The 21,588-nt window shown below is 39.5% G+C and overlaps 1 protein-coding gene and 1 long non-coding RNA gene across 2 annotated transcripts in view; one reads left to right on the top strand and one right to left on the bottom strand.

Moving 5' to 3' along the window:
- The first annotated feature begins 97 nt into the window (after positions 1-97).
- On the top strand, positions 98-20,965 carry LOC107319301 (uncharacterized protein F13E9.13, mitochondrial-like). The gene is made up of 6 exons (XM_015874012.2): positions 98-292; positions 782-864; positions 6,469-6,649; positions 11,810-11,960; positions 13,931-14,058; positions 20,100-20,965. Exons 1-6 carry the CDS (start codon positions 220-222, stop codon positions 20,288-20,290), a joined length of 807 nt encoding a protein of 268 aa, XP_015729498.1. The 5' UTR covers positions 98-219; the 3' UTR covers positions 20,291-20,965.
- LOC107319307 overlaps positions 5,469-21,588 on the bottom strand; it is a 32,594-nt gene continuing 16,474 nt past the window's right edge. The window contains exons 4-6 of the long non-coding RNA XR_001557730.2: positions 13,886-14,132; positions 10,466-11,283; positions 5,469-5,975 (exon numbers count right to left, since the gene is read on the bottom strand). This is a non-coding gene — a long non-coding RNA (uncharacterized LOC107319307). The remainder of the gene's footprint in view (positions 5,976-10,465; positions 11,284-13,885; positions 14,133-21,588) is intronic.

The raw sequence follows: 21,588 nt of genomic DNA, 5'->3' as shown, positions 1-21,588 counted from the left end.
CGGGTGGGGCGGGGTCTGCGGGCGCGCTCCGGCCCCGGGGGAGCGCGGGGCACCGCGGGGAGCGGGATCACACGGTGTGAGCAGGGGCGGGGCCGGCGGCACCGGGCGGAAGCGGAGCTGGGAGGGGGGCGGGAGGCCCCGGGCGCGACCCCGCGGCGGAGGGGTGAAGCGAGGTGAGCGGCTGAGCCGACGGCAGCGGGACCAAAGACACGGGCTGCCATGGCGGGGCCGCGGCTCTTCGGGCGGCTGCGGGCGGCGGTGCTCGGCGTGGTGCATGTGGCTGCGCTGCCAGGTGAGCGCGGGGCGGGACGGGGAACACGCGGCGCTGCGGGACCCGCTCGCAAAGTGGGCGGCATGGCTGTAGGGGTCGGGGGAAGAACGGGCACCTGAGGGAACCCGCAGCGCTGGGGGAGCGCTCAGAGAGATGAGGGATGACGAGATATAGGCCGGGCGGAGTGCACAGGCCTCGGGACAGCTCGGACACGTGGCTCCCTGTGGTGCTGCGTCCGGCCCGAGTTCTCATGGCTGTGTGCCGGGCCGTAAAAGAGCTGAAAGTGCCGGTACAACACCGCATCAATACCCTCAGATCTGTGAGTGGCTTCAGGAGCGAGCAGATACAGCTGAGCTGTGACGTTCAGCAAAGGGGAGCACATCTCGTTTAACTGTTTTACCCCATTTCTCTCTATTTTATTATGTCAGCGCATATAACTGCGTTATCAGAAAAGCATCACTGGCTGTATGGCTTGCCTTCACATTGGGGTAAATGGCACTGTTGTTGCAGGGACACCGAGAAATTCTCTTCCGTTGGCACAAATAATTGAGCAAGCTTGTCAAGAAGCAGAAGATTACAAGGATGCTGGAGTTGTAAGTCCTGGTTTCCTTCTTCCCGTGGCAGTATTTACACAAAGCTGCTTCTGCACACCCAGTGAATTGAATTGAGTCTGAGTGACCTAGAAATCATGGAAAGCACCTAAAACCACCGAGTTCAGGAAGACATTTAAACCTGCACCTTTTATTTCCACACAAGTAGGCCCTCCAAGTATCAAAACCTGAACTACACAACACACACACCCTGTGGAACTGGAAAAGCTTAGATTCAAACTAATTTGAGTCTTTTAAATAGGATTACTATCAATTCCCAAGAATCAAGTCAATAAAAGAGAAAAAAAAATAAAACAGATGGAAAACTGACAGCAATATGAACTGTTGCTGGCATTCTAGGTATCTGGATGTAGGATGCTTCATCATCCAGTCTGACAAGCTGCTTTACTTAGCTCTGCTTGGCACACTGCGTTCATGAAATCATGGCACAGACATACGTACTGAATGACTTGCCTACAGGCTGTAGGATTTCCCCACAGTTTGTGTTTGTACTGCAGTAGCATTATTCTACAACCAAAAGATTCTCCTAGGTCCTTCTCTGCCCACTGTAATCCTTGGATCCTAGTCCATGGGAGCAGCCATTCCTGCTTTGACCGTTCTAGGTGGAGGCAAGAGAAGGCTACTGCTGAACCACCATTGCAGCTCTGAGCTGCTGTTTTCTGCTAAACTTTGAGTAGGTTTCTACTGGGTTACACTTCAGCAGCAGAAATTACAATGATACTTTACAGACAAAATGAAATGGAACTTAAGAGCTTAGTCTAAATTATAGAAGACAGAGTTTAAAATACAAGACAAGTCACATGATGGAGGCAGTGCAGTGGTTGTACTGCTGTACTGTAGTTACTCAGCTCATATTTTTAAAGCCACCTCTCAGGTAATCAGATGAGGTGAACACCATCATTTCTCTACTTATTTGAGCAAATTTAGGGTGTAAATGCATTCCTTGTCTAAACTGTAATGACATCATTACACAGGCCAAACCAGTCTTGATTCTAAAGGTCCATATGTAATAGTGTTACAGCAAGATGAAAAACAAATCCTTTGTTAACACCATAAAGGTCAAAGATAAGCAGGAGAGCTTCCACAAATACCACTATGGTTACCAAACTTGCTGTAATTCATTTGTCTAGATTTTTCCCAGCACTTTTAAGAGAAGCGTGTATTTTCACAGTAGTTACTGAAGGGCTTTGTGGTTTCTATGCAGGGATCACCTCTCTTCCAGACTAGCTCTCCTGATTCTGCAATGGGAGTGTCTCATTTCTCTCCTACTACTCAAAGCTGAACTGTTAAACTGCCCGTTTTTCCCCACAGAACTAGAAGTTTAAGGTGTTTTTTTCAGTGGATGTTTCTACTGGCATTATTTCTAAGCACCTGCAGTAGCCACTGGAAGAGTCATAACTGTGTTGCTGCTGCTAGATGTTCGCATGTTGCCTCAAGTTGCTTGAGCTGGCATTAACATTTGGAAATATACAGTATAGGCTTGCTCGCTCAGTATGCATTACACTTGGAAGTAAATCCTAGTTTGTTCAGGAAAAAGGTGACTTGGCTGGCATATTAGCAGCTGAACATAATAAACATGAAAGATTTGTGGTATTAGAGCACAGTAATGAAAACAAGCGAGAGCTCAGCTAGGAAGCCATCTGTGCTAAGAACGTATATGCTTCATACTTGTGTTGCTAAACAGTGACATTCCCTAGGCAAGATTTCTGTAAGCAGCACTCTGTGAGCCATCGTGGCCCTCCCAATTTTTATCTGCTTTTTTGCTTTTAAGCAAAAAGCACTTGCTAAATACACAGTGAAGCTAACTTACACTTTTGCAGGTGAACCGAAGTAAATCTTACTCTGTAGCTGGAAAACAGAGCACAAGTTCCTTCCAGTTTCACTGATGAGTAGATGACAATGAAGAGCTGTGTGTTTTTCTTGTGTAATAAATACATTTATTTACATGATGTTGCACTGCATTTCAATTATTACAGTGCTTTTTAGTAGGCAAACTCTCAGACTTGCTTCTTTTTCTCCAGTATCACTTCCTGGAGACGGAATTGCTCTGACCCTCCTGATTCTTTTGTCTGTGTGCCTGCAAAGGTGATGCTCAATGTCTGCTCTGTAGTAAGATTTTGAAGAAGTGAGCAGTTCCAAGCCAAATTACTACTGTCATTATAAGAGTAATCAAGTTTAAACTATTTGGTATTTAATAGCAGTTGAGAAGCTATCATTCCTGCTATAGAGACCTGCTACCATTTGGATTAGAGAGATTCAAATCTTAGCTTTATTAAAGTAAAAGAGAAGGCAAGCCTCATGACAGACATCTCTTGTTATTTATACAGTAGAAATGATGCCTACTTACCTAAATTAAAGTAGAAATCTCTTGTTCTAGAAGACAAAATTGTCTAGGTACAGCAAATAAATGCTTTAAAAAGCTGGTGTTCTTCATATGGAGCCACGTGGCTCTAGCGGTGGGAGGAACCATAGTTCTCAGTGCACACCAAGTCTATCTAGCAATGAGCATGATACAAAAAGCCTCTTTCTGTAGGAAGGAGCAGTTGCTTTTGCACTTACAAAATTTTTTGTAGCACAGCAGCAGCTCTGGGTAAATCCTGTCTGTTAAGCAAAGCATCAGGGTTCAAGCTATCAGAGCAAGGAATTATATCACATAGGAAGTCAAAGTGTTCTAAGTGATCAGTTCTGTAGATAAAGAAAATAGCTTCTCTATTTTATATGATATATATTATTGTAACAGCAGGGGAATTAACATGATAGGAAGACGTTACAAGCGAAAGAGCACTCACCTGTTTCCTAGAATCTAGGGTCATAGTAGAAACTCCATTCCACAGAGGAGGAATCTCCAACAAGAGACCCTTCCCCAGTGGCAGTCAGTCCTTAAATGAGGTAAGGGAGATGCAGCCAGGCTCCACCCTTCCAGTTGCATTGCTGAATTGCCTTCACCTGTGCTCCCAGGGCTGACCAGGTGTTGTCTCCAGGTGCTCAATGAGTGGTTCAGGCTGTGACCCAACAGTTCCCATACATATATACATAAAGAGTTTTTTTTTAATATACATGGGTGACTATTTAAATGACTTATTTTCCACTAGCTGGTTGTGTTAAAAGGAACACTTTACAGATACACAGAGTGTTACCTTTTCACTTTGGTAGTGTTTGAGGACTATTCAAAGTAAGGCTACTTTATATCAAAGTAACACTTCAATTGTCCTGATAATAAATGGAAAAGAAACCCAGAAGGTTTTGCTGGTGCCTTATCTCACACTATCTAAGGAGATTCCACTTTGGAGCATGTAGTTCAGTTGTTGTTCTAGGCTTAGACACTATAAGCTTAAGTGCCAAGATCTTGAATCCAGCACCACTGTTTTCTTTCCACCATTTTAATTAGCTGCCTGATAGTACTGAAGTCTGTCTTATATACATATAAATTCAGTAAACACTGAAATCTGTGGTGTTACATTTTTATACAAAAATATGAAAGAAAGCTTTGAGTTAATGCATCTGTAATTCAGCTCTCTGTGTTAATGAACATATGTTGTTCTTTTTTTCTTTTTTTTTTTAATTAAACAAAACATAATGTGCAAAGGAACAAGGTCTATTAGATGGTACTAAAGGAATAACACATTATTAAAGTAATACCAAAAATAGTCACAGGAACTGTGGACCTTGAGGCTATGAAAATAGAGCTACTGAAAAGTGAATAAATATAAGGTTGAAGAGTAATGCACTGGAATCCTGCACGTTGAACAGGAATTCAATCGGATATTTGCCTTATGTACAGTAATATGGCAAGAGTCCCTAATTACTTTTTAAATAATTATATTTTTTAATATAATGGAATAATTTGTTTTATGCAAATACTGAGCTGTTGAATCAGCAACAGTTCGTGGGAAGCTCGGTGTCGCTGTGGTGCTGCCACGGGATTCTGCCACTGTGTTCCCTGCTTGGTCAGGAGCACCCCACAGCCTTGCCCAGGAGCTGTGTTGCTGTCAAGACTGGTTCTGCCCTACCTGGAGCTCTCCTTTCTGCTCCTCTGTCTGATATCCTCTGCCCTGTTGAGGTTTCTCAGACTGGAATTCTCTATTAAGATATGCTGATGATTAGCATGAAATAGCATGTAGCTCTCATGTTAGGTGCTCAAAATGTTAGATCACATTTCCAATTAATAAATTGTGTCCATTTGTTTTTAAGATGGTGTATATTTTGTGTATTTCAATGCTAATCTGTTGGTTATTTGGTGAAGCCAGTGGTTCCCAGTTACACCAGATGTGTGTTCCCTCAGGTACATGGATTGACCATACTCTTCTAACAGATTATCTACAGTCTGTTTCCTCTTCCCCATCTTCCATGTTAGGAGTTCATTTATGATGCCTGTGGCTTAGCATGTAATTCAGCCATTAAATGCTGACTGCTTTTTGGATACTTTCAAAGGGAAAGATGCCCAAAAGGGCATCTGTACTATGACAAAGATGAAAGAAGCATTATATCTATGATTTTTTTAAAGAAAACTTTTTTCTCCCCATCTTCCCAGTTTTTTGTTATTGATAACCCACTTGAAAAAAAAAAATAAAAATTAATCTCCTTGTATTTAATTTCTTTTAATTTCTTTTCAATTGTTCTTTCTATTCTGAATGCTAGAACGCCTTTGAAATGCACAGCTCTCTTTTTGAGGGTTTTGATGTGTGGTTACAGTCCAGAGAGAATAGAATTTGTTTTCTTTATGTACAATTAATTTATCTTAGAACCTTTTTGTATTTTTCAATTGAAGCAGGTGAGAAATGTCTAGAAAAGTTCTTACCGCAAATGCAAAATGTCAGGCTTGAAATATGTTTCAGGGCTGTCCTTCTACTTTTGTTCTTAGTCCTCAACGCAATTATATGATTTGCAATTGTTGAAAAGTTCTAGTATATACCATATCACCATTGAAAATGTCCAAGGCTCCAGATGATGTACAAAGATTTTCAATAAACTGCATCAGCTCTGTCAGTAGAGTATTTCATTGCCACTCCATTGTTTGTTAAATGTATGTTCTTGTGGATGGAGAGGTACAGTGGATAATAAATAGCGGTAGCTTTCTTCAAAGCAGTCTGAATCTGGAATGGGGAGAAATATGTCACCCTGGGAACAGGCATGTTAATAGGCAAACAAACAAACAAAACTCCTTTATTTTTCTAAAATAACACTTATTTTCTGACATTAATTCAAACTGAAAATTGCCTTGATTATCTCCAAATCATCAGTTATCCAAACATACTCAATATCCCATATTCCATTTGGGTAATTGAAGTTTGACTCTACAATACTTTTAATGAGGTGTAAGATTTAACTCATTCGCCTATAGTTCACGTCCTAGGATGGATCAAAGGAAAACTAATTGATGAATGTATAATTAAAATCACATTTATTTCTCTTCCTGATTTCTCTGCAAATGCCATGCTGTTGATGAAAGCACTTTTATAAGTGGTTATATGCATTGACACAATTTACTGGAGATAATCCACCCTTTGAAGGAAAACCTTTAAACTTCTGTGTCTTTCGACACAAAACTTAGCACAATGGTAAACTTCCTTATTGTGATCTCTGCAGGATGGTTTGATAGTGGAGAACATGCACGACCGGCCCTACACGCTGAGCCCTGGGCCCGAGGTGACGGCCGCCATGACAGCAGTGGGCACAGCGGTGCGGCGGCTCTGCCCACATCTCGCTTTGGGTGTCCAGGTGCTGTGTGCCGCCAACCAACAGGCCACAGCGGTGGCCCTTGCGGCAGGTAATAGAAATGACTCCTCCGTTATTACTGTTGTTTGCTATGGCATTTACTCTCTGCAAATTGGGCATTGTACTAACATAGATACCATGAAAAATGAGACATGAAAAGCTCACTGTACCCTGAAAAAGCAGAAATTAGATTTTGAGAAAGATGCCTGCTTGATTATAATAGATGATACTCGCACAGTGCTTCAGTAGGAGGCTGCTTAAAAATCCCAAGGCCACTGCTGCTGCTTTCTAGGTGAAACCTGTCTAACTGCAATGATTAGTTTAAACCTACTCATGTCTAAAAGCCACCTTTGGTGTAACTCTATTTACTTCGGTTAAATGATATTTGAAGATTAATTTAACCCGCTGTGGTTAAGCATCCTGTTTCAGCATCTAATTATATGTTGTTGCTACTACTGGTTTCTATTAAAACTAAGTTTTCATTGCCTTTTTTTTTTTTTTTTTTTAATGAATGAATGGAATGAAGCTTTCTGTTAATATTTTTAAGTGTATAGCTACCCAAACTACTTAACATTAAATTGCATTCAGGGAAATTAAGTACAAATTCATTTATCGTTACTGCAAGAATCTTAGCTTTGCTAACCCTTCAGTTCCTACGCTTTGCTGGAGCAATGTTAGTTTTTCATATATAACATTCCCTGATCAAAAGATGGAGGCTGGTTTAATAGGGAATGCTCGTACTTCCCACATCCTCCAGAAATTGGGAGTTAATATCAATGTTTATCCAGATTGTATAGTAAGGTTACACACTTTGTAAATTTTACAGGCGTTCTAAATAGGCAAAGTTCTGTAAGAATGAGAAATCAAAACATGCTTGTGATCTATGAAACCAATTCAGTTAAAATAACATTGAGTAACATTCATTTTCTTGGGGGAATTTTTGTTTGTTGCTATGTTTTGCGCATGGATTTGGTTTGAGTGCCTTAGAATCAGAAGCTGATGCTTTCAAGGTGTACTTGAAGGCTACTTGACAAACTGACACAGCATGCTATTTCTGCTGTGGAGCCTATGTGAAAAACTAAGCCAAAAATATAACAGAACCTAGTTTTGCGTTAGTTTTCAGGGATTGTATTCAGGTAAGATACTTGATACTTGTATTTACACATCTTACTTTTAAAAGTAATAGCTATGCTTCCTTTTAGGAGTTAAATTGATCACTGTATAGGGGATGTAATGCAAGAGCAACGAGTTTCTCTTAGTCTTCAGCAATTATTAATGAGGGAGAGAATTCCTGAAGGGCTTGGGTTTTGCTCAGCTCTACTACTGTTCTGCACTATTTGCTCTGTAACTGGAGGACAGCAGCTAGGAAGGGCCTGTGTTTAATGCATTTCATTGCTCTTCTCTAAAAATGATTCTCAGGCTCACTGAGCAGGAAAGCAAAAAAGAAAAGAAAATCACTTTAGGCAAAGCCATAGTGAAGGGGCTGACTTTGTACATAGCAAATCTCTGAGTAGTTTTTCTGTAGCAACCTAGTAGTGACTTTTTAATATCAATATCATTTTAATAGACATAAGAGATAGCTATTAATTAAGGAATCCTCATATGCTTCAACTACAGGCTATTTGCTGAATGTCTTATACTTAAAAAAAACATATGCAGAATCTTCTGCTGCTATGCAGTCATTTCAGTTTCCCTATGGAAACTCCTGTCTCTGGTAGAAATAACTTTGAAATAGAACTGCACAGGGAAACTGTGGTCTTCAAATGTAGGTAATGATTTTATATTTGTAAAGGGAGGGGGAAGAAGTCAGCAAGCTGATGCTGTGACTGGAAGGAACTCATTGGCAATGTGTGTTTGTGCTGATAAGTATGTTTTAGATAGCCAAATAGTGACAGATTAAATTACTAAATTTTCCTAATGTATTGATAAGTTACTGTTATCCAATAATAAAAAAAGGGGATGAACAATATGAGAAGGCCGAGGTTTTGTTCTTTTTTGTTTTTAATCTTTATCTCGAATATGTATTTCTGGGAAAGCACACCACCTTAGTAGGTACTTCTAATGGCATCCTCCAAATTATCTTCTTTCCTTCCTGTTCTGTGAAACTGAACTGCAAGGCAGAATTTGTGTGGTAGGGTTACTTCTCTCAATCAGTTCATTATTTACTGGTGTACTGTGTGGTTTATAGAGGTGCACTATTTCCTGTTTGTAGTTTCTTATTTAATTAACTGTATCTGCTTAGGGTCAAAACAGAACGATGTATCCAGGCAGGTCCTGTGAGCACTTGTAGAAGAGATAAATATGCTCCCTTACTTGTTTTGTTTAGCAAATATACTACTGGTTATCATTGTTCAGTGTTCAGGAATGTTCACTAAGCCTGGGTCAGATCTGGGCATCTTATTAGGTCTCCCTTACTTATTTATCAGTGTGTCTTGTTTTCTGAAGTAAACCTCTGTTTATGCTCGGACTGTCTACTGAATTTCATGTACTCATTCTTTGTTGTTGACCTACTTCCACATTACATGGCTTTTCTTTTATCAAAAGTTTGTTAATTATGAAGCAGTAGTCATCTTAGAGAGGACTGTTGTGTCTAAAGGAATCATCCAGAGGCCCTCACTACTATCTGCCCTTTTCCTTGCGTTAGTGAGACATTGTGCATGGCTCCAATCCATCAGTGTATGTCTTTGCAGAGGAGCTATAGAGCCTTTACAGTACTGGAGGTATACACCAATAGTGGCCTCTTTATTCTGTTGCAGTTCTGTGTGCTTCCATTACAAACATGTAATAGTAATGACTGAAAGAAAGAACTGGCCCATCTCTAAGCTAACAGAGGCAGACACAGCCTGCAGGGCCTACTGTACAGTGCAGTGCCCATGTACCTGCTTCAGCCCTTATTACACTTCATGAGTCAGAAATCAGTTTCTAAAAGTTGATCTTCTACCATCTCCAGCTGACTGTGAAAATGCCCTTTTTCTTTAAGGAACATTTTACTGAAATCCCACACGGTCACTGTTTCTTAATTAGTCTTCAGTAATGATAATGACTCAGTTGGTAGCTGATTAAACGAGGCTTCATATCAGAAGATATCCCAGGTACCCAGATATCTGCAGGTCTTTTATAAATACAGCTTTGCTGTCTGAGACTGCTCTTCTCCTGCAACCACCCACCAGCGGCGATGCTCCACGGGAAGGTGCAGCCAGTGATACTGTTTAAGATAGGATAGAATTGGCTGGAAAGGTATGCTGATTTTTAGTTATATATATATTTTTCATTCTAATACAGCTAAACTGAAGTTCATTAGGTGGGTGCATATTTGGGGTGCTGCAGGGCAAGGCAGCAAGCAGCAAAGATAAGAAATAGTTCACAGTTTTAGTGAATTCATTAGTGGAATTCAATTAAGTCTTCATAAAACAGGAGGGTAATGAGTTGGTGTCTACTAGAATTGGTTAAAAATAGTGCCTTGTTATCCTCCAAAAACCCAAACAGTGTGCAACTCCATTAAACTAAGGACAATCCTAATGTTTGCCAAGGAAGTCTTGAATTCTTAAGTTAAGGAAGCACAAACCAAACACGTAAACACGCAAGTGGTCAAGTTCAGTAAATGAATATTCCCCTTGTCCTGAGGCAACCATTATGACTGCTGTGAACACTTATTAGATTTCTAGGCTCATTGATGATCTTATGATTAGAGGAGAAATATTTTGTTCTTATTGAAGTCTGATTTATACTGCAAACTTAAGTGACTTAGAGAAAGCCTATGGCTAATAATCCTAGATGCAGAAGTCTCAGTATTACCTACTAGTACCTTTAATTATACTTGTGACATATTTGTGTATTTGAATCCTGAGAATACTCCATGCTTTCTCACCTGCTAATCTCAAGACATAGGACAGCTTATATTTGAATTGGCACCATCTGTGGTGTTTCATGTTAACTGCAGTCTGTGTTGCTAAGCGATACAGGCTCTTTTCCATCAGGCATAAGCTTCGGTTTCTGCAACTTCAGGGCTTCTGGAATGAAGCTGAAATACAGCTTTTAAAATAAACAGGCACCTTGTCATTCAGTAAATACGTTTTTAAAGATTCTTTCTGTTTACATCTGAAATGTGTTAAGGTGAGGCCTTTGTTGCCTAAACAGTTCTCTGTTAGATGGAATCGCATCCCTGGAGGCTGCTCTCACATGCATTTAGTTCTTCGATGTGTCAGCCCTGCTTAAATGTGCAGCTGACTCAAAGCTGGAGAAGCAGTAGAACTTCAGAGGGCCTGGAAGGGAGCTCTAAAGCAAACTGGAAGAACAGCAAAAGCTGAACAGGATGTTGGCAGAGCTTTTACACATCCTAAAGGGTGTGTGAAATAAGCTTCAAAGCTGTGGAAGACTGAAGAGGAAAGGAATACAATAAAGGAGTCAGAATTGTCATCTTTTGCAATACAGCTGTGGATTCATTATGTTGTGGCTAAAGGCATCAGTATGTCAACATAAAGATATTTCAAGGCTGTGTAGGGGTACCTTGTAGCACATAAATGGTCTACCAAAATTGTTTCTGTTCTTAGTCTTCTTCTGAAGTCCATATGCCGGACACTGAGCTGCTAAGACAAGGTAGAGTTGATGCTCACCATAACTTTGGAGTGGAAATTTAATTCTTCTGTACCTTTGGCCCATCTTCAGAAGTCAGTTGTTGATGCGGAACTGTGCAGAAAACATAAGTTGCATTCAGGTGGAGAGTCAATGTGTATAATGTGTTTCAGGCTGTGTTTTCCTGCCTAATTTCCTGAAGAAAGAAGACATAGGCTATTCTCCTCTCTTTGTCCATGTCCCTGTTGCTTTTTGACCTGTTGTCTGATTTCATGTCATGTTTAACAGGGAAATAGATGTTGGGAAGGGGTATCTAGACAGAGGGGCAAGACCCAAGTTAACGCCCTTTTTGGAAAGAAGCGTAACATCATTATGACATAGGAGCTCTGTTTTGGCCTACCTGTCCTTCATTCACACTTGCCTGCTGGCACATCATGGCGAGCAGCAGGGCAGGGTGTGCTGTTGCTGTGTTTGTGCCATGGGTACAAAAATGTACAAATGTGGGAAATCAAGGTTGGTTAGTGTTAGAGCGTGTGGAACGCCTTGTGTGGAGGTCAAGTGAGGGACAGATTTCTTAGTATTAGTTTGTCTGTCTTCAGCTCTAGTTAAGAGAATGCTAATTTTTGTCTTTTTTTTTCAGGGCTTGATTTTATCCGAGTTGAAGGTTTTGTGTTTTCTCATGTTGCTGATGAAGGGATTGTAAACGCCTGTGCAGGTGACCTGCTACGATACAGAAAACTGGTTGGAGCCGAGAATATTCAGATTTTTGCTGACATTAAAAAAAAGCACAGGTAAACACAAGCAATATTTATGTAAATATTAATCTAATAACAATCTTATGTTTTTTCCCCATTTTCAGATTATTTTATATCTGCTCAATATAGCAAAGTTAGCAAAGATAGGGGGAGAACTTTACTGTTCGAGCAAGGTCTTGCAGTGCTATTAGGGGATATGTTTATAAATAAATTTGCACCTGTAAGCTGCAGGTTGCCGCATCTGTGAAGTTTGTAGTTTAACCTTCAGGATTTATAAATGCAGACTGTAAATGTCTCGCATCTGGTGTCAGGTGAGATTTTACATCCTTATATGCCTATTACGCTTAAGGAAATTATGTTTCGGGAGGCTAAGCATCCAAGGTTATTTTTAGTAATGCAGCAGTTTCCACATACAAAGGATCCAGATCATAATATTCTGGTACTTTAGAAAGCTATTCTCTTTTTTCTCCTGGCTGCCAATAGTACTGGTTTCTTCTACTTAAATCAGTGCTGTCTATGTACAGATTATGTTCTATGATTATCAAACAGAAGGAACTTTTGACAGATGAACCCAGTTTCTTTTTTGCTGGTATCTCAACTGTCACACAGGACTTTCAGCTATTTATATGTCACTTTCTTTTTCCTGAAGAACTGCTCAAATGTTATGTATTATACATACTAAATAACCTAATTAAAATGTTTGCGTGTAGTATGTGGATAATCATGACAACAACCATGTTTGGAAGATCTTAAATATCTATGTTTTTAGTGGTTTTTCTTTTTTAATATCTTTCAAGATAGGAAAGGAAACAATGAATTATGATAACATGAAACTTTTAAAGTCCTTTCAGATTGGTTTCTTTCTAATGACTTAAGTTTTTTTATATATGTGTGTGTATTATATATAAATTATTATTTATATATTATATATATATAAAAGATACTGCATTAGACTTCTTCATAAAAATTGATGATTGTACCCTGTGGTCTTTCCTTTGTCTTGTCAATAACTGATATTTCAATTATACTTTGTTGGTGAAAGGATTTGCTTTTTGAAGTGGAAGATTTTTGCTTCAGGGAGGTTCCAAACTGAGACAATGTTAAGAGCCCCATTTCCAATTCATTTTATGTATTAGGAACTTAGGCCTGCCTTCCTCCAGCTACATAAAGGGAGTGCTTTCTCTTGCACCATCACCACTAATGAACAGCATTGCATTCAGTGCATTCGGCCTCTTACTGAGGGGTAAAGCAGGGATCCAAGTCTGTTGTCCTTCCACACTGATCCAGGAAAGAGGCAGACTGTCACACCTCAACAATGCAATGAGTTAATCATAGCTGCTGTTGCTTCTGCATTTTCAGTTAAGGAAAAGTAAAGTCAGATGTTGACCAGTGAAGACTGGAAATCTTTCGAAGTTTAGAAGTGTTTAAATTAAATTACTATTGCAATAGGTTTCAAAGTGTATCACCCATAGATGAAAATCTGAAGCTAAAAAGCTAGGCTGTAGGGAATTGATGTTTGTAATTGCTATGTAAGGTGATTCCTATGATTATGTTATAGGTAATAACTATACTTTCTGTTAGTTGGACTTCGTGAAATGAAGTGAAGGGTGTTAATTCAATTCTAGGTAACAGAACGTGATTTATGAATGACTGAGCCATCCACTGCTCCCACTTGAAGTCAGAGCTGTGTGTGTGATACAGGTGTGATTCAGACATGCATGCAGCTGTCTGAATTGATACTTCGTAGCTCATCCTTAGCAATCCCTCTTTAGAGGGAGAAGACCAGAGCAATGGAAGTGGTCAGTTATGGCTCTGTGCTGGATAAGGTTGGGTCTCTCTCCCCTTGCTGGTATTGTGATATTACTTTCCTACTCTCACAAATCCTGAGTTTCAGTGTCCTGACAGTGGGGAAGATGGAGAAACACAGCTTAAATAAATATTGAGCAATATGGATAACTTACCTGTGTGCTGAAAGTAACCCCGGGGTACATTCCTGCTGTTGACAGTGCTCATGCTCTGACGGCAGATATCAGCGTGGCCGAGACCGCCTCTGCTGCTGAGCTCTTCCTGGCTGATGGGGTGATACTGACTGGTACAGCAACCGGGCAGCCCGCAGACCCTGGGGAGCTGAGAGGTGAGTGGACACACCAGGGGTATGTAGCAGGTCCTGAGTCAGCTTCTGGCTGTACAACTCTGTGTCTGCTGTACCTTAAGGAGAAAAAAGGAAGAAAAATGTTCTTTCGTTTGACTGGATAAAGCAAAACTGATGTGACTGAGGTTCTGTGTGGATTGTCTGTTGTATGTTTCTGACATACATTTAAATAATTACAAATATTTCAAGCCTTTATAGTACTGAATGATACTTAGTATTACTTGAAAATAAAGCAAATGTGTGTGAAGACTTTGTTTTAGAAATTGATACTTTTTAATATCTAGTATAGGAAAAAGCAATTTCATAGACCTAGTAAAAATACTTAACTATAAGTGCTCTACTCTTAAGTGGAAAGATTTATATTTTTTGGAAAGAAAATGGAAATCCTGCAAGAAAAGGGTTATTATGATACAGCACCATTCCAAATAGTAATAGCAGAGAAAACACTACTTAGATTTTCAGAAAAAAAATTGTAAGTTTGTTGGTACAAAGAAAGATATGACATCAAAGTCATCAAACTTGATTGTTCACATGCTATCATGAAAAATCAAATTTTCATCACTAAATTTCAATTCAGTTTCAGGGCTTGAATGTCAGGGCCTGTCTACATAAAATAGAATGTGTAGTGTTTAGGTTTTACTTCTACTGGCACAAACAATCTAGCGCGTTTTGAAGTGCCAGTGCACTCAGCTCAGTCTATCAAGGTGAGCTCTAAGCTCAGTGAATGTGCATCAAAGTATTTCTATTTGTCTTACCTGGAATTCTTAAAACACGCTTGCTGAAATGAAGCCAAAGAAGTATCGCTTCTTGTGTAGACAAAACACAAGCTCCATTGGACTTCTATTGAACAACTTTTGTTTCAAGTTGCAATCATACCTGTAGGGATCAGTATGCAGAAATAATTACTGCATGTGTGGTTGAAGTTAAACAATAGTATCTTTTGGCAAAATATTTTTTGAATGAAGAAAGATAGTAGCATGTGTGAGGTCAAATAATATGAAGATGGTAAATATTCAAAAGGTTATTGGTAAAGGAAAACTCACCAATATCAATGCCTTGGCTGGAAAAGCTGGGACAATCTCCACCAGAGAGCAACCTCCAAGAGATGCTGCCTTGGTGGTGGTCAGCCCTTAAATGAGGTCTTAGAGGAGGTGGAGTTGAGCTCCACCCCTTCTTGGAGCACAGCTAGATTACTCTCACCTGTGCTCCCACAGCTGACCCAACACTTGCCTCAGCTGATTAATCAGAGGTTCAGGCTGTGATTTGCCATACAGCATGATCTCTACTTTTTAAAGTATGTTCTTGTCTAAACCATTCAATTGCAAATCCTTCTTTATTTTACAAAAGAAGGAGGTGAATTACACACTCTGCTTGGTATAGAGACCAGCGCCCCAAACATCTTTTGGGATAATTTAAAATCGTTCCATGTTTTCAGGGCTTTATCCATATTGTACCATGCTTATCAGCATTCAGAATGAATGTTGAACTTGTCAAAATGTTTTCCTTATTTCACATATGTTTAAAACACAACTGTTTTGCCAAAGAACAGATGATAGATGACTATACTTCAATCACCAACGTTAAAATGAAAGTGATGGTTTGTAGTGAATACTGAGCTCTTGAATTTGTGTGTTTGGTATGGTGAACTGGAAGTGATTCATAGAACAGAGAACCCTGGAAGCTAGGCTGAAAAAGAGACTGCAAAATATTGCTAATCTGAAGATCCATCTCTGCCTGCAATGCATACCACTGTATATCCCTATCTCTTAGTGCAGATTACATTAAAATAAGTAAATAAAACCTGACAAGTCTCAAGGCAGAATCATAGCTTACGTTCTGCTTTCTAGCATGCATGTACAACCTCCTTTGATTTCCTACACTGGAGAGCACCAGGTGACCTGCAGGCCCACGGGCTGCTCTCAGGCAGGACTCCAAGCAGGCCTCACCACTGCTTTCCTTTCATGTGAACCAGCATGCCTGTCACAGACCTCTGAGTCCAAAGAACAAAATGAATCAGAGTTGTCAGTAGTAATGATGTGCACACATCGATTTTGTGTGTGTAGTGAAAGCAAGAACCTGGATCATGGGTTTGGTTTACTTAGGCCACAGAATTCAGGCATTAGCAGCGCCACTCAGGAGAACAGTGGCTTAAAACAGTTAAGAGCTTAAAAAACAGCACTCCAAAGTGTGAGGAAATGACAAATTAAGCATATCTATGTCAGTATTTTCTTGAAAGGAATCACTTGTACGTTATACGGAGTTGGTGTGATGTGAGTGAAATTCGGCATTTCACAAAGGTATGCGGCACTGGATGAGCCGTACTGCGATGATACAGTTGGGCACCTTTCATCATGCTGCAAAGCAACTCTTGAAAGATGAACCAAGAGACAGATGAGGTTTTGTCATGTGTTGTTTTTTTCTTCCTGGCTTTGTTGTGCAGTAATATAGAAATGTTTTTGCCTTTGTGTCTGTGTGTTGAATTGACTGACTTGTGATGGGATGTAGGAAATGAGTGTTTCTCTGTCAAGCCAGAGAAATGTGTTCTGCAGGGTTTTGTTTGTAGTTCCTGTCGCTGCCTTCCTGAAGGCACCTGTGGTGCTACCCCCAGCCATGGGCTGTCAGGTTTTCTCACTGGGATAAATGAAGTACCTGGTTCAAATCCAGCTTGAGTGACCAGAGCCTTTGCATAAGGACTGCTTAGGTATCTGTATGAAGAAAGTAAATGGCCTCAGCTGAGAAATTGGTGGAAAATATCACAAAGCCCAGCAGCTGGCTCTGTTACCTCATCTGTTAGTGTTCATAGATGGGGCGTCAAGGCCGATTCATCCTCCTGCCTTTTAATGGGCTGTTTAGGTCAAAATAGAGGCTGCTGCCTTTGCAGGACCCTCCTATAGATAATCAGGAGATGCAAGTCTCCGGTCTGTACTTTTCATAATCCCTAAATTTAATGACAAAGAAAAAGTCCTTTGAATTAAAAAAACTAAAATGGGTTACAGTGGAACATTACCATAAACATAGCGTTGTGTACGGTACAGTGATTACTGCATATGAAAAAGCTGTTAAAGAAGAGTAGTGGAGCAAGTTATTAGCACAGTGGTACTTATTTTTACACTGCTCTTTGCCATTGTTTTCAAGCTAGGAGCATTTGGCCTTTATTTCATGTAACTTGTGCACACCATAGTTCAAATGCTTTCATTGTGCTCTGCAACCAAGCACTATTTCATTTGATTTTATTGAAGTCACGCCTGCAGATGTACTGTCAGAAGAAAGAGCGCAGTGCCCTCTAGTTACAGTTTACTGAAATAGAAAAATGTGTGAGTTCTGTGAACTTCAGGATCTTGTGACTTTAACATCAGAAAATTTTTCCCTTCCTGTTTGAATCAAACAATATGATCAGAAGAAGAAAGCCAAAGAAGCCTTTAAACAAGGCTCTGTGTTTAGAGACATCTTGACAGTGACTGAACGTCACCATGCGAAAGCGTATCTCACCACTGTTGCTTTATTTTCTTTTACAAGTTAGAATTTGTATTAACACAGCCAGCAGACAAGTCATGTTCTATTCATCAACTTTAGGCCTTGATATGCTTGGAAATGACTTAAAAGTAGTATCTGTAGCATGTTTAATTAGATAACCCAGTCTCACTGTGAAGTGGGCACTCCCATTACTGTTCTTCACGTTGACAGTCTGAATAAATCTCCAGCACAAGTGTTGTGTGGGCTGTATGTGCCATGCATGGATCACAGCAGGAGCTGCATACCTTGCTACTTATGAAAGCTTCATTATTTAGTTATCTTATACATTCACATCAGTCTTAGGTTCTGCTGTTTAAGTCTTTATCTGGTAGGGTAGAGCTATTGTCATACACCCATGGGATCATACTCTGTTTAATTATTTGGCTTTTCATTTTTTCCTGCTGATGTGAAGTAATTGTAGAGCAACTGCCTACTAATGTACCTTATGCATTTGTCTTAAAAACAAATATTGACTTGGAATGTTGTTCCTCAGGGAATGCAGGAAAGCTGTTGTACAAATCTGTGGTCAGTTGCAGCACCTTAATTATGTATTGGTACCTACATAAACCAGATAGGCTATTTCTAAGACCACAGAGATACTATATACACAGAATTCTATTTTTTTCTAGGATAGGATTTCATTAATAATGTTATAAATAACAAAAAGTGAATTATTTTGTTGCTGTAAGGAGGACTAATTTAGGAATATAAAATATGTGAAGAAATAGGCATCATTTTAATCACATAAGCACAGTCTTGCTATGCTTAACATTTTCAATAAGGGTTATGTGGAGTTTCTTCTTTTGTGTTAAAAAAATTGTTGTAAGAAGCAGTTACTGTTCCTGTGAGGGAATGGTAAAGTATGAGACCTAAAAAGAGATTCAAGAGCATTTTAATTGATCCCCTTTCTTTGGTGAAGTAGGAAGGTGGCACGTAATTATTTTTCCCTGGAGCATCGTTAATAAGTGAGGCTTCTGATGAAACTTTATTTAAATAAACAGTGTTTTGAAGTGGACTTTTTTTTTGTTACTTATATGCTGTCCCTAGTTCCCTCGAGCTTTAGCCATCCTATGTCAGCTTATTATCATCAGTTAAAGCAATTTATATCTTTTTAAAGATCAGAAATAACGCTTCACAGCATTCTTCAAGGCAAGGGAGGAAACATCCAGTCTTGAGTGACCCTTAGGATGGTCAGTTCAAAGTGAACGGATGAGCAGGATGCTCAGTAATTCCAGCACTGGGGCTTTTGTTTTTATTTATTTATTTCCAGATCTAGTCCTGTGTTGAGTTCTGCAGAAAATAATTAACTTTTATGTGTCCATGGAGAACCTTTCTGTGGTCAAAACAGTAGCACATGCTGAATGCAGAAAAATGTCTTTTTCATTTCGTTGCCATTTATAGAAAGAAAAGTCATATCACCATCTTTTGTGCTCTGGTGAGCTAGCTGGAGCTATCAATGTAGCCTATCACTGCTTGTTTTCCTACTTTCATGACCCTGAAACTTAGCAAGAAGTGGAGAACACGTTCATTTCCCTTTCCCTGTAATAAGGCCTTTTTTGTTTCTTCAGTGAAGAACTTCTGCTAGTTGTCAACATAGCATAAATTCAGAAGAAACCTGGCAGAAATATACACCAGTCTAACTACCATTATTGTGATTTAAACTGATGACTGAAGAACTGTAATGAGCACAGCTCTACTGAATAGTTCTGCCACTTTTAATGATCTCACCAGACTCGCAAAAGTCTGAGCTGATATAATAAATGGAAACAAGAATTTCATCCTATTCTTGTAGCTGTGTTCTGATTACTTCATAGAAAGACTGGAGGAAAATGGTATCTATCCTACGTGCTACTGCAGTGAAATATTAAATGATTGCTGTTTTCCATCTGTGTGTAGTGCCTCAAGTGCATTGAGCCTCCAAGCACAATGGCAAACAGACATGTAGATGGGTTAGGTCCTGCTTTGCAACAGCTTCCTGAATGCAACATCGCTTCTTACAGGGAAATAAAAATGAATTTGATGGAATACAGTAAAATGCACTGCACTCTCAGCCAACCAATCTTCCTTAATCTTATTTGAATCTTTTTTCTTGGCGGGGAAGGGGAGAAAGGAATGTACATGTTCAATGCTGAGACACAGCTTTCATGTGCTCAGTAGGCTGAAACTCCTCTGATATGCTATCAGGAATATGATGTTGGACTTGACAATCCTTGTGGGTCCCTTCCAACTCAGGATATTCTATGAAAGTGGGATTTTCTTAACAATTATTGAGATCTAAAAGCTTTATATTTGTTTGGTTTTGTTTGTTTGTTTTGTGTGGGTTTTTTTTTCCTCTGGAGCACCTGTATCACTTTTGTAGAAGTAAGAGAGTCATACTTACAAATTTCTTAAAGCTTACCTTCATTTGCTTTTGAAACAGTCTAAGTTAGAGCACATTGTTTTTACAGAACTTTAAAGATGGGTTTAAATCTCAGAGGATTTAATCCTAATTTTTTTCCCCCCCACTTCAGAGGTTCAACATGCTGTGAAGATTCCCGTGTTGATTGGGTCTGGAGTTACTCTGGAGAATGTGAAGAATTACTTGGATGCGAATGCTCTAATAATTGGTTCGTATTTCAAGAGAGAAGGTTATTGGGCGAATGGTGTTGATCCTGACCGAGTGAAGAAATTTATGGAGCATATAAGTAAACTGAGAGAATGAGTTAGTCAGCAAGCAGTGTTTTCCTTTTTGTGTACATAAATGCAGTGTGATATATCATACAGCATTAAAGCACAAATGTGCACTCAAATGGCTGATAACTTTAAATGAAAACGCACATCATCTCTGTAACTAGCTGTGGAACGTGGTGGCACTTCACAATGAACTGGTGCTGTGGTCTTTGTTTCTAGGCCATATGTTTCCGTGGCACTCAAAGTCATCGCCAAGACAAAACCAGCCCTCCAGATGAGCATGTAGCATATTCTCTCCTATAAGTAAAGTGCTCACGCACTTTTAAGAATTAGTAGTAAATGCTCATTGCAGGATGAGCTGAGTTTTGTTTTGCATGTTAATACAATAGGACACCCTAAGTTTACAGCTAACAGTATTGTAAATTGGACAAGTTAATTAGCCTTTCAGTTTCCCCATCTGTAAAATGATGATAATAGTACCTACATCACAGGGGGGTTGTAAGACATAATGAATGGATGAAGGTACAGCACTTTCATCTCCTCAAATGAAGGGCTCTATTAAAGTTCAAGATCATTATTTTTTCATTAGAATTGTGCATTTATTACAAAAATGTAGTAATTGTATACCATACAAAAATTTAAGATAATTGGGAAATTGATTTACCTACAATACTTATTAGAGAATAAATGTAAATATTTAATTACATTTTAAGTAGTGTTGGAACTTAGTCAAAATGCTTTGCAAAAAATTGGAAATTTTAATAAAGTCTTATTTTTCAGCAAGCTCCAACAGCTTTGTACCTCTTCAGAATAGCATTAAAGACGTTACAAACTGCCAGGTTCCTTCCAGCACACAAGGTGTAATTATGATGGAATCATTTCTACCAGAACTGACAGGTAAACACAGATTTTCGTTTTTGCTGTAAAACGTAGAGGGAAAATGTGACAGACTAACTGTGTGCTGTTAGGCTCCCCTTGAATTTGATCCTTTTGCTCTAAGGAAGTTTTTTAAAACAGCAACAGAGGATACCTGTTGTGTCATGGCCATATAAACTGTGGACCTATGATTTCATTCCTTGGGACTGTGAGCTGTGTTTGCCCTCTGGGATCTCTGTCTTTCCTTGACGTCTATGCATCAGGATTCTGCCAGTGCTTATGAAAGTTATATTGTACATATCAAAGCAAGCATACAAACGTATGTTTTTTTGCTGTCAGCTGGCAGAACGCCCATGCTTCTCTGAACAAAAGACACATCCTCCTTCACAAGGCAAAAGAGATTTAAAGGAATCTTTGCTTCATTAATAGAACAGTGAATCCAAAACATCACAG

Source organism: Coturnix japonica, chromosome 11, assembly GCF_001577835.2.
Source record: "Coturnix japonica isolate 7356 chromosome 11, Coturnix japonica 2.1, whole genome shotgun sequence".
Taxonomy (NCBI): domain Eukaryota; kingdom Metazoa; phylum Chordata; class Aves; order Galliformes; family Phasianidae; genus Coturnix; species Coturnix japonica.
The sequence above is the reverse complement of the archived record's forward strand: the minus strand, read 5'-3'. Positions and strand labels throughout refer to the sequence as shown.

What these genes read in the sequence shown, in the direction of transcription:
- LOC107319301 (XM_015874012.2), top strand. Translation starts at nt 220, where the DNA reads ATGGCGGGGCCGCGGCTCTTCGGGCGGCTGCGGGCGGCGGTGCTCGGC. An exon ending in GCATGTGGCTGCGCTGCCAG is followed by an intron (nt 293 to 781) that starts GTGAGCGCGGGG and finishes CTGTTGTTGCAG; the next exon opens with GGACACCGAGAAATTCTCTT. An exon ending in ATTACAAGGATGCTGGAGTT is followed by an intron (nt 865 to 6,468) that starts GTAAGTCCTGGT and finishes TGATCTCTGCAG; the next exon opens with GATGGTTTGATAGTGGAGAA.